The sequence below is a fragment of the Phallusia mammillata genome, chromosome 6 (genome assembly GCF_965637545.1).
Source record: "Phallusia mammillata chromosome 6, kaPhaMamm4.hap1.1, whole genome shotgun sequence".
Taxonomy (NCBI): domain Eukaryota; kingdom Metazoa; phylum Chordata; class Ascidiacea; order Phlebobranchia; family Ascidiidae; genus Phallusia; species Phallusia mammillata.
Window position 1 is genome coordinate 25,370,062 of NC_137257.1, and position 12,048 is coordinate 25,382,109.

Genomic DNA, 12,048 nt, shown 5'->3' on the forward strand with positions numbered 1-12,048 from the left:
CTGCCAAATTACATTTTGGAATAAGTACGATCTTCAGTTTATCTTTAAAAAACGCAAGAAATTGACACTTAAATGCAATGAATCACACACATATGCAATTATGAGGTATTTAGGCTACTATATTGTAAAAATCAAAAGAAAACATTGATTCTGAGCGAAATATTAATCATACGAAACTGAATATTGCCATAACGACCAACCCTTGTCCTACTTTGAGGCGGATTTTTAGCTATTGTGTTCAAACGGGAAAAATGCCACTGACATATTCTTTTTCTGCAGAGCATGCCGTTTTCAAAAAGCCCTAAATCGTTATTTTAACTTCGGGGCCACTGCTCCTAATATTCACTTGAAGTTCATAACTCGCGCATATTGCCGCCGTCTCGCTCGCCAGCAAACAATGACGCGCGACCGATCAAAATCGTCAAAAAGAGTTCACTTTCGACCTCAATATCTCGCGAACCAAACAAGGCTGAACAGAAAAATTTGCACACAATACTTTTCAAGGAATTAACAAGCCAACGATGGCACTCGTTTGAAAAATAATCAAAACCAAAAATATTAATACGCTTATGAATATGACTGCTTAATGCTCTTTACTACGTTTCGAGGGATAAAAGCCACTGCCATATTCTTTTTCTGCAGAGCATGCCGTTTTCAAAAAGCCCTAAATCGTTATTTTAACTTCGGGGCCACTGCTCCTAATATTCACTTGAAGTTCATAACTCGCGCATATGCGCATTCGAAATAACTTAGGCGTGTTTGTGACGTCATAGCACTAGCTCGCATAGCGCCGGGGGGTTACCCAAGGTCAACGGACAAAATGTAAATAACTGGTGGCTCTCGATCGCCCACTAGCGGATTAATTCTGGCATACGACATGACACTAAGCAGATACCAAATATTTATTTCAATCGAATGCTTATTAGTAAAGATAACGGCGTGTTTTACTCTTTCGAGCTAATAGCGTGATGGTATGCTTATATGATTAGATGTTTATAAAGTTAGGTGACGGTAAAACACTTTAAATCTAGTTTTGTGGTCTTAAAATTAAACACTGTTTTTTGAAAGCATGATACAATATAAACGCATGAAACTTTGTCAGTATACATGTGAAAAAAAAAGATAAACAGCAATGCAGTCTCAATAACACTAATATTTTTTCAGTTTAAAACTGGTTGATTGTTTGTCTCCATAAGACGTGTGGAATGTAAACCATCCATTGCAACATTTTTCGGTGTGAAAATTTCTTTCTTAGCTTTCCTCCGTGGCAAAATGCACATTATATAAACAACACCCAACATCTGTAAAAACAATTTTTTAGTTCATTGATTTTGTAAAAAATTAATGCAGTATATAATGCTGAAACATGTAGTTGTAATGGTTAAATAGAAATGGTACTTACTAAAACACAAGTAGAAATAGCAAAACAAATTTCCATAGCTTGTCTTGTACTTGCTTCCAATGACCCAATCATTAGTTGAGCAAACGTGCAACAAACACCAAATAAAGCTGATAAGATCAAAGCAAATAATATGTCTTGTCTCTCTGGTTTGGCTGCATCATATGGTTTCACCTAGAACAGGTTTTAAGTTAGCTTTTAATAGGAGGTCCACAAGTTATGGTTTTTGTAACAACTCAAGTTTAAGGCCTGGTAGAAGTTTAGGCCTTGAATATGTAAACGAAGTACTCTACTTTTTATTGGCCTACGATCAGTGGTGGGATTTACATTTTTTTGTCAGCCAGTTCTATCACTAAAGTCATAGTTTTCAGTCGGTTCTGTTACAAAAAGTCCGTTGACAGTAACCAGTAATGCTAACCGGTTCGCTGATCTCATAAAATTTTGTGAGCCAGATCCAAAAAACAGTGCGAAACGGCAGAATCCCACCACTGTCTATGATAAAATACAGTTCGTTCACCTCTCCTACCTTTTTGAACTTGAAAATGCAAAGTACAAGGGCAGTTTGCCAGGCCATCACAGCAATAAGTAAGCAAATAAATGAACCGGTGTAGAAAGGCTTTCCACTTATCCAACACATGTTGTCTGCCAAGTATGAAGATGTAATAAATCGCCAATCATCTGAAACAGGAAGATTTGTTTGTAAAAAAATATTTCCAATTGGTTTTATCCCCAGAAACTCTAAATACAGAATTGAATACCAGTTTGATCAAGATGAAACAGTGAGAGAAATTTTAGTTAAGTGCTGCATACCTTAAGGGAGTCTTGGACCAAACTTACTCATACATTAGCAGCACTATTGTCAAGTAACTACTATGTATAAGCTGTATCTCACAATTTTTAATCAAACTGCTACTATTTGGTCAAGAACCTTGCAAAAATGGAGATGTCAATCACAAACATGACATGCATTATGTTCAGAATTTTGATAAAAACTGAAAACATGGTGTATGTGCCATTGTTTACACAATAAAGGCTAAAAAAGGTTCTGTGTTATGCACCCCTGTTTATAGAAATACATTTTTTTATTCTTGCAGAAATTGCTTTTAGTAGTACAACTTACAAAGCCTCTGTTAGTTTTAGTGATAGAGGTTGAACCTACTTGGGTCACAGAAGTCCTTGTTCTGCATTTGTTTGTCAAAATACATGATGGAAAGAGCAGCATCGAATACAACAGCAGAAGCTGCTATGAAACACACCACAAGTAGAATTAACACTTCACATGCGACATACATTTTAATCTGTTAAAAACAAAATGAAATGAACAAAAGTACAAGGTTAGTGCAACATTCTTAAACAAAAGGTTAGTTTTGATGTGAAAATGTTCATTGGTAATCATATTAAATCTAAAATATCGTAATATAAGTTAAACATTGGCAGTAAACTTACCGTGGATGGTTTGTTACTAAAAATACATTTTTATTGCATAAGTATACTAAATGTCAAAAGTATTATTTGTTACAAAAATGGTTGAGTTAATCTTAAATTCAAAATTGCGTCCAATGACAAGAACATTTGGCAAAAACGCATTTTCTCTTAAATCATTATTCATTTAATCTGCTCTAAAACTTAACAATAAGAGTCGAACACATACCTTTAGTGTCTGTCTATACATTGTGTAACAGTTTGATGCTAGCAACATAAAAGATGCCAGCACTGCAAAATGTAGCAACCCAGTATGGGTATATCCTGTAGAATCTTCCCATGATGGGACTTTCAACCCAAACCCATATTCCATGTATATTGAGTCAGGGGTGCGACACGGGAGGGCGAACATAAACAATATGTAAGTGGTTGCCATGGTGAGGCACAACACTCTGTGGTAGTAGAACGGATCTGCAGCTTTTGAAATTCTAAAAATAATTGTAATTTTTTATGTTAGGCATATTTGTGAATTATACAAAAGTTGGCATAGTGACAACAAGTAATTTTATGAATGAAAAAGACTTTAGATAAGTGTTTGTGACTCTATGGTGGCAATTAAGATTATAGAAATTGCGACTAAAAAGAGTAAAGAATAAATGAAACACCCAATATACTATTCTAAATAAAATAAAAATTAACCATTGAAAACCACATGTTTGGTATGGAAGCATAACCTAAATAAACTTATACATTTTTAAGTTATCAAAAATAGAACCGAATCTTTCTTACTTGACGCAGTTAATCACAAAAAAGAGAAAATACAAGACACCACTGAAGATGGATCCGATTATAATGGTGACTTGTGAATGTGTCACTATGGGTGCAGTCTTCGATATTGTCTACATAACAATACAGACGATATAAAAGAGGTGTAAAATGTTCATCCTGTTAAATTTGATAAGTTGTGCACTGTTGAAAAGCCTAAATGATTGTGCAACAACAATGTAATTAAATTTGAGGTGTGTTTTTCTTGGTGGGAATAAAGTAAAGTTTAAAAAAGGCAGAAATCAGCTTTTACAAACCGTTCTCATTGAAACAATTCCTGCGTTGCATTTGCATACTGTGCTTGGATACATTTTGTTGTCAAGGCAACAATTTTCACCTGACCAATCAGAAATCTTCGAATCCCAGGTGACACATTGGTGGCGAATATTGGCAGCCTTAAAAAATATTAGGTTTTTAAGATCGCAAAAGCCAAAAAAATATGATTTAATGTAAGTTCAGGCAACTTTTTTGTCACAAATCTACCGGAAATGTAGTGCTGTTCACTTTTTCATAAAATGTTTCTCCTGTAAACATGTCCACAGTAACATTTTGACTTGAATGCTTGACCTTAGCGCCGTCGCTTATTGATGCTGAAACCATCTGAAAATGGAATAACATTTTTTGGATAAGAAGCAAAAAATATTGCAAAAGTATTTGACTGTACAAAGCGAAAAAAAATTTGAATGTGACATTCAGAGCTTTTAACAACCATTGTTTTTTGCACAGATTTCAAATCACATAATATGATGAAAACATCACTGTATAGATATAAAGCCTTGGAGGTTAATTCAATCTTTGGTTTTTAAGCTCATTTAATTTACTTCTATTCCTTAGTTAAAGAACATGGTCAATTGCATATTTCTAAAAATCTATAGTATCTGAAATCCCAAGCATATTATTTGTTTCAAAACTTAAAATCCCCTTTTGTTGGTTACATAAAAAGCTTTGCAAATTCTGGTTAAATGCCGTTTATCCCGCAAAGCCTAATTTATCGCAAAAATACTTAATAGCCATTCTTTTTGTGAAATTAAACTTACCCCATGCTTGTATAGTTCTGGTTGGTTCAAAGTAGTGCTGTTCGTATAAATCAATACTGTACGAACTTTTTTAGTGCCCAAGTTTTGGGTTACAATTGAGGAATTTAAGGGAAAGAGAGTCTCATTGTAATTGTGGATAAGTTTCCTTGGAAGTAAGAGAACTGTTTGATCTGTATTTGATTTACCAATGTCTTGAATCTGTGCAAAAAAAAAATATATAAAATTTATTTCCATTCACTATTTATAATTTGTTGAGAAAATGTCATACATGCAAAAACAATAAGGCCATGGTTCCCTACCATGGAGGAATTATAGGGAGTATTTGAAGGGAGGAAATTTAAATTAAGGGGAGAAATTTACTTAAATGTGTACATGTGGTTTGTAAAGATACTTAAGCTCTGGGAATATAAACAGTTAAGTTGATAAAAGACACAATTTTAAATAATCTTTGTATGGTTTATCATCTACTATAGTAAAGGTTGGGAACCACTACATTACAGTAATGTAAATTCACAAATCATACACAAATAAAATAATTTCCAGTTCAGTTGGGACTTATAGCTGACATACAATTATTTACCTTAATAGTAAGGTCCTTGGTTTCAAAATTAAACACATTTGTCCCATTTTCACTCATGTTTAAAGAATGTGCAAGAAAGTTTAGACTTTCCACAACTTTGTGCTTTAATGTGAAATCTTTGTTGTATTTTGGGCTTTCGTTTAGTCCTGCAAGCGTTTGGGAGATGGCAACAACCATGTTTGCAAGCAAGTGCGAAGAAATCTAAACGAACATATAAATCTTCAAATTATATACAAATCTAAAAATAAGTTCATACTTTCCAGAAACTTTTATCAATTCTATATTTAGAACTATAGCCAAAAAACAGCAATAAGCTAAATTGGTAAACAAATATAGCTCAGACAGTATTTATTAGGGATGAGCCGAGCCGAGCCAGAACCCGAGTACTTGATACCGAGCTTAGCTGTTTCTGATGCATTAAAGTGAGATGCTCGGTGCGCGACCAAACAGAACATTTGCAGTTTTGGCATATCCATAGTATTTATTAAGCCTTTTCTTGCAAATAAGTAACTGAATAGATTGACCAGCAACAGAATTTGGCGTGTATAAATATAAATGGTGTACTGAGAGTATTTGAACTGAACAGTATCTAACCCTTCAACAGGCAACATGGTCATAGACGATCACCGTGTATTATCTTGTTGTTTTTATAGGAACTGATGATGCCATTAGGCGAAATATATATATTCCATTGAATTCATTGACAGATTTCGTAACTTGGAAAATACTTTCCATTCTCAGTTATAAATGGTGTATATACCTTTAGCGATAAACTTTTTGCAGTTGTTTCGATTGAGTCAATAATGTTTAAAGCTTGTTCAATCTCACTGTCGTCCAGTTTATGTCCAGCAGTGAGCAGCATTAGTTGTCCAGATGCATTAACCATTTTGTCCAAATCCATATTGGTTGTGTCAATCTAAAAAAAATGTTTTAGAGCCCATGGCCAATTATTTGCTGTTTCTGCTTATATTGAATCACCCAAATAGGTCACATACCAAATTGCTCAGCTGAGCAGTGGCACCAACATTACCGTAGGGTACTTGGTGCTTTACCCAATTGAACATGTGCAGTTTTAACCCATCTCTATTTATTACCTGTGACAAACTTGCATTACATAAAACTGTGTTGATTGTTGATTGTTCAAACCTTCCTCCAAGTACAAGACCTTGGCTTGTGCTATGATTATATGGAATGCAATGTATCGATGATTTTGGAAACCCTAACAGATGGATATAAAAAACATGGAAAAGATTTAGAAGGCATAACTTCACTAATTTTTAATACACCCAAAATATATATATGTCAAGTGTGAAAAAATGTTAACAATGATATTACAGAATTACAACACTAGTGTTAATGTTAACAGTTAACTGCATACAAAACTTGAAAAAAGTTTAAAATAAGGAAAAAATTCAAGAACAGTGTTGATACCTTGAGGGCAAGAATACCATGAAAAACTTGCAGTGTTCACTTGTGTGTTGGCGAAGTACATAGAAGAGGGACAACCCACTGTAAAACACAGTAGACTCACAGTTATATTGTTAGTTTAATCTTAACATTATTCCCAGTTGTATGTGTTTGCAATTCAAGCACAAAGTGTATTTAATTACGCCTCCTTACATCAGCTACTTAGGATTTTACATATCAAAGCAAACTAGCATCTAATCCAGTGATTATCAGCAGCAGCTTAAACCACCAAACATTGCTACCTTAGCTTTCAAAGTAATAATCTTTAGTGATTTTCTGAAGTCTTGTTTTTTTGTGCCACCTACAAACTTAAAAAATACCATTTGGCCCCGACAATAAAAAGGTTGAGCACCACTGGTCTAGTCAGATTCATATTCAAAACAGACTCAGAGTAATAATCAGCAAAAGTCAGATAGTAACCACCACAGAACTAGCATGATTCTTAGCTAAGCCATAAGTAGCTAAAGTTATTCACTATAATGTCTTGTCAGTACAGTAATAAGTTTTATGACAAGTAAAACTTACAAGGTATAGGCATTTGCAGACCAAGATCATTGTCAGCTTTTAGATATGATTCAGACATAAAATATTTTCTCTTATCTTTCACATATCTTTGTAGAAGTACATCAGTAGTTTCAAACCTTCCCAGAAATTGTACATAATACCTAAACATATTGTAAGCAGGGTATTTTAAGTTTCATAGGTTATTTTAAAACGAAGTTTTAGTTTATTTTTAGCACAATCAATCATTCAGTTCTGTTTACAGTGCCCATAAGAATTCACATTAAACAAAACAAGTCAAAGCATTGCAAACAAAAAAGGACACAAAACACAATTTGATTTGTTACAACATTCAAAATTTATTTTGGCCTGAACATTTAACAACCCTAATACAAATGTGTTGCACGACCATTAAAAGATATGCCGTAGCCCGAAGTTTGCTGATCTCTGGTTTATATAACGCATACATATTCTCTAAAAATATATGTTTGTCAAGATGTTACCTTAGGATATTATTTCGAAAATCCACAACATGAATTCCCCGGTATGTTCTGTTTGGATCCTCAATCCATGGAGGGTTAAAAATAGAGCGCAGATGAAATAACAAACTCTGGTATTCACTTGATGTAATAGCAACAGATGGATCCAATCTTTGGTAAAATTCCTGCAAGTATACCCCTGTAAAATAAAAACAGTATTTTGTTTTTCCTTTTCTCCAACAATTAAAATATTAGTTAAATTTTAGCAATGCAAATGAAGTAATGACTACTGTATGTGGTTCTCAACTGGTGGTCCATGATGGCTTTTTGAGTAGTCCACTAAAATTGGTGATAAACTAGAGATGATTGCATATTACATGTTGAAAGAGCTTTAAAATGTTAGCTGTTAGTAATTGTATCTCGCTTTTTCAAACTTTTTTTGGTTTAAAGAAATATGTTTCAAGCCTAAATGCTCATTGCATATGCTTCTTTAACCTTGCTCGAAATTGAAATGGTCTGTGATATTATTTCTACTGGGTTGGTGGTCCATGGCCTGCAACCAGTTGCGAACTACTGCTTTAGTATATTTGTATGCACTGACTCATGCTCAAACTGACCACTTCTAAAGCCACAACAGGGTACATGTAAAACCTTCACTTACTTGTACAAAAGGTTCCATTTCCCTCAAACCCATCTTTGCATTCACAGTGTGGCCATCTCCACTCACAGTCGGCATTCGGGTGGCAGTTGTGAACAGAACACCAATCAGGTTCTGAAAAACATTATCATCATTAAATCTTATTGTATAATACACAAAAATATCACTAAAGATTAACGCTTTTTTGGTGCATGTAGGCGAAATAAATTGAATGTGTTGAATTATTGTGTAAGGCGGAAAATAAAACACTATTGCATTTCAAACAACCATATTGCACCATAGTACTTATGTATGTTTGTTTAAATTTAAGCGGTTAGTATTTGTTAAAAGGTTCATCTAAAATATACAAGATCGTTTGGAGGATTTTTATCACCACTTGGCACACCATAATATCGCTTGGTGCGCATATATTTCGCTATGCAAAGATACATCTAGCAATATACAGGTCCTCCAATAATACAAAGCTGCACAAAGCGATATAAGGGTGCATCAAATCGCAAATTTGTCGTAAGTCACAAAATCGTTTCACAAAAGACGCGCCAAAACAGTAAAAATAGAAATCGTGAATATTTTTTAAGTTAATTTTTACCTAGGGGAGTGTTATTAAAATGGACCTTCAAATCTTTTACAAGCTCGCAAGTTGAACAGTTAAATTCGGGAGATAAATAAACCCTTTCGCTGTTCTTGCCTCCGTTGGCAAGAATGGACAGCCCTTGTTGATTGACGTTACTTCCAACCCCAACCGTGTATACTGTAATGTTCCGGTTTTGGGTGAAGTTGTAACTAACAAAACAAATTCATTTTGTCCAATGTGAAGGCATACGTTTTTAAAGCAATCTGAAAAAAACTGCTTCCAAACAAAGCAAAGACGAAAAAACTTAAAATCCGTCACATTTCGGTAACTAACAGGGATAGTTCTTCAAGTCACTAAAAATTTAAAATAAAAAATTTAAATTGTGTGTGGCTATGTTATGGCCAGTTGAATGTCCCTGAACAGCCCGTTATAGCCGCAAATATAGCCTACATAGGCGCCGGCACGTAAGGGTAGGCCTACTATGTTTCCATCACCACAAAAGAAGACACATTGTTAAAATAAAATAAAAACAAATTTAACAGGTTTTGTCATAAAACCTCATGAATGGAAAAGTATCATGGTCAAAGAAGTTAAGGAGAGAAAGTCAGTGAATATTTAAACAAGCGAGTTTAACGATATCTGCCTTTTTTACGTGTCTGTTGTTGTTTCCAAAGTTCTGCCGTTTTACTGTATTTTGAACAAACAAAATATTATGCGTTTTTTCACATCCTGTGATTTAGAATTTAAGCAACGTTATTGCACTGTATATAATTTAAGCCTACTACATATTACATGACAACGTCTGTCACAACGTATATCTATACTTTTTTTTATCTACGTTTCTTACCTTTCATGTAACAAGCTATTCAAGTCTGATATGCCCGTCGTTATAACAACCAAACTTTTTCTCGTAACTCTGACTTTGCTTGAAGACGAAAACAGCTAAACAAAAAAAGATATTTTATGTCAAGTGGTCCGAAAACAGTTTGTGTGGAAACGATAGGTCTATAGAATAAAACCTACAATCGAAAACAACTTGTGATGCAAGATTAGGTTATTGCATTTGTTTGTAAGCCGTATACTACAAATACCAGAAAGTGAAAAAACGTGCCGGACTATTGTGTAAATTTATGACGTCAAAGTATATGTGGTTACATGGCTTATTCAGTTCTTGCTTTGTTGGCTATTTTCAATTGAAATTGATTCATTTGAAACGTATTTAATAGCTGTCATAAAATTTCCACTAACCACGTGGAAAGTTTTATACATCCTCGAGTTGTTTTGACGCCAGTAAACTATGACGTAATACGCGTAAGGAGAAAAGGGCTTTACCCGTTTCGTCTGTTCGTTGGTGAATAACAAACTTGTTTAGTCGATAATTTATTTAATTCATACTGCCATAAAAATATAAAGCATTTTTAGCATTAAAGTGGTCGTCGCGTATATTTTGTGATGTATTTAACAACAACATATTTTTGACATTGTTTGCATCCACTATGTTTAAAACAGGTTTGTATTCTACCAACAAATCATAGGTCGCCTTTAGATTATTCTATTCACTTGACCTAAATAAAATCTCGAAGCACTTACCTTGGACACATGTTCAATAGCCTTGGCCGTATTTGTTGATTTCATATTTTCCTGCTGAGTCATGGTTTCGCGGATGGCATTTTGAAAAGACTTGACGTTAACGAAGGATATGTTGACGATTGGGAAAGTTGGGTTGACTAAACCGGTTTCGGGTCTGCGTTACATCAATATGTTAGACAGGATATACGTCGGTAAAAATGAGGTCACTGAAGCACTTTAACTAAGATAAGCGTTTAAAATAATGTGTTGCCAACTTTGTTAGACGTAACAGACTATTAGTGACAGAATACGAAAATGCAAAACAAATACGATAAGCACATTTCATAATATAAGTCAGTAAAACATGGTGGTTCTTTGTTATTTTTGTCAAAACGTACACTAAATATGTGATTACAAATGCCTCCAAAAGCCAGATAACTCAACACCGTCAGTTTCTGTATTATTTACTTGCTTCGAAGGCATAAAAGAGTGGTCGTTTGTTTGTTCTTACCTCGAGTTGTTGTAGAGATAAACACCAGACTTGGTGAAAACATCATGTATTATCGATTCGAAAACGTTCATTGCGGAAATCAGTTCTGATTTCAAACTTTGGAACTGAAGATCCGTTAAGCAGCATACGTCAACCAGAAAGACGACATCCTCATTTAGCCAGGGTTTGAAAGCTAAAAAAATATGTCAAAAGCAATGATTATAACGCTCCAATACCAATACCCCTATTTTCCAACCTAAAATTATACGAGGTTTTGTGCCTTGTGTCTATATACATAGCTATAAGTGTCCTACACAGGTAACTGATGTTCCAAAGCTTCAATATACCTACAATACAATCATTGATCCCTAGGCCTAGCATAGCTTTATGTTTCAATCCAAATCTTACATACCTGAGTCAACTGCAGTAGGAGAGTGAAAGAAAGTGAGACAAAACACAATAAAACAGCAAAACCTAAACATCGTTTTTACACTAAAGATGCCTCTGGATTTTACCAACACCTTCCAGTCGATACTTGATAGTTCAACACTACTGGACACAACACGCTTAGCACAGCACGTACACTGAAACTTAAACACACGCTCGCTCAGTTTACAAGGGCGCTGTTGAATGAGAAAAATTCCCGCCAGACGCGTGTGTGACGTCGTAGTTGTTGACTCGCGTTGCGCCCAAGGTTACTCGGGGTCGTGCGGTGGGTAAACATTTCCCCGCGTAGAGTTAAATAGTTAGGTGACTCATTCTGCAAGTTTTATTGTCAAGTAACCACACAACGCAACTCAGTATAACTTATGTATTCAGATATTGAACATGTGTGGTTTAAAAACATTGCTCAAGCAAGTTAGGAATATTATAAGTAAGTAGATGATGGTGATCAGTCACGTCGACAGCAAGTATTGCAAGATGTAAAATCAAAACAAACAGTTCCACAACTGCACAACGCACGCCCGTATGTATAAAGAGTAAGAAGAAATGTGGTTTAATAATAATATGCATGATGGTGGTCAGTCACGTAGACGACATGTGATG

At 34.7% G+C, this 12,048-nt stretch overlaps 1 protein-coding gene across 1 annotated transcript; it reads right to left on the bottom strand.

The window, feature by feature from the left end:
• Positions 1–887: 887 nt before the first annotated feature.
• Positions 888–11,597, bottom strand: LOC145232485 (uncharacterized). Its single transcript, XM_080097114.1, has 21 exons — positions 11,414–11,597; positions 11,023–11,194; positions 10,533–10,686; positions 9,790–9,884; positions 8,958–9,151; positions 8,372–8,482; positions 7,735–7,909; positions 7,256–7,395; positions 6,695–6,772; positions 6,358–6,482; positions 6,024–6,179; positions 5,264–5,464; positions 4,684–4,881; positions 4,130–4,246; positions 3,904–4,041; positions 3,611–3,720; positions 3,051–3,309; positions 2,559–2,697; positions 1,926–2,077; positions 1,403–1,573; positions 888–1,301 (listed from the first exon to the last, which is right to left on the bottom strand). Exons 1-21 carry the CDS (start codon positions 11,481–11,483, stop codon positions 1,161–1,163), a joined length of 3,096 nt encoding a protein of 1,031 aa, XP_079953240.1. The 5' UTR covers positions 11,484–11,597; the 3' UTR covers positions 888–1,160.
• Between the last annotated feature and the right edge of the window lie 451 nt (positions 11,598–12,048).

What these genes read in the sequence shown, in the direction of transcription:
- LOC145232485 (XM_080097114.1), bottom strand. Translation starts at nt 11,483, where the DNA reads ATGTTTAGGTTTTGCTGTTTTATTGTGTTTTGTCTCACTTTCTTTCAC. An exon ending in CAAAAAGTTTATCGCTAAAG is followed by an intron (nt 5,465 to 6,023) that starts GTATATACACCA and finishes ATGTTCGTTTAG; the next exon opens with ATTTCTTCGCACTTGCTTGC. An exon ending in TGTATAGACAGACACTAAAG is followed by an intron (nt 2,698 to 3,050) that starts GTATGTGTTCGA and finishes TGTTTTTAACAG; the next exon opens with ATTAAAATGTATGTCGCATG.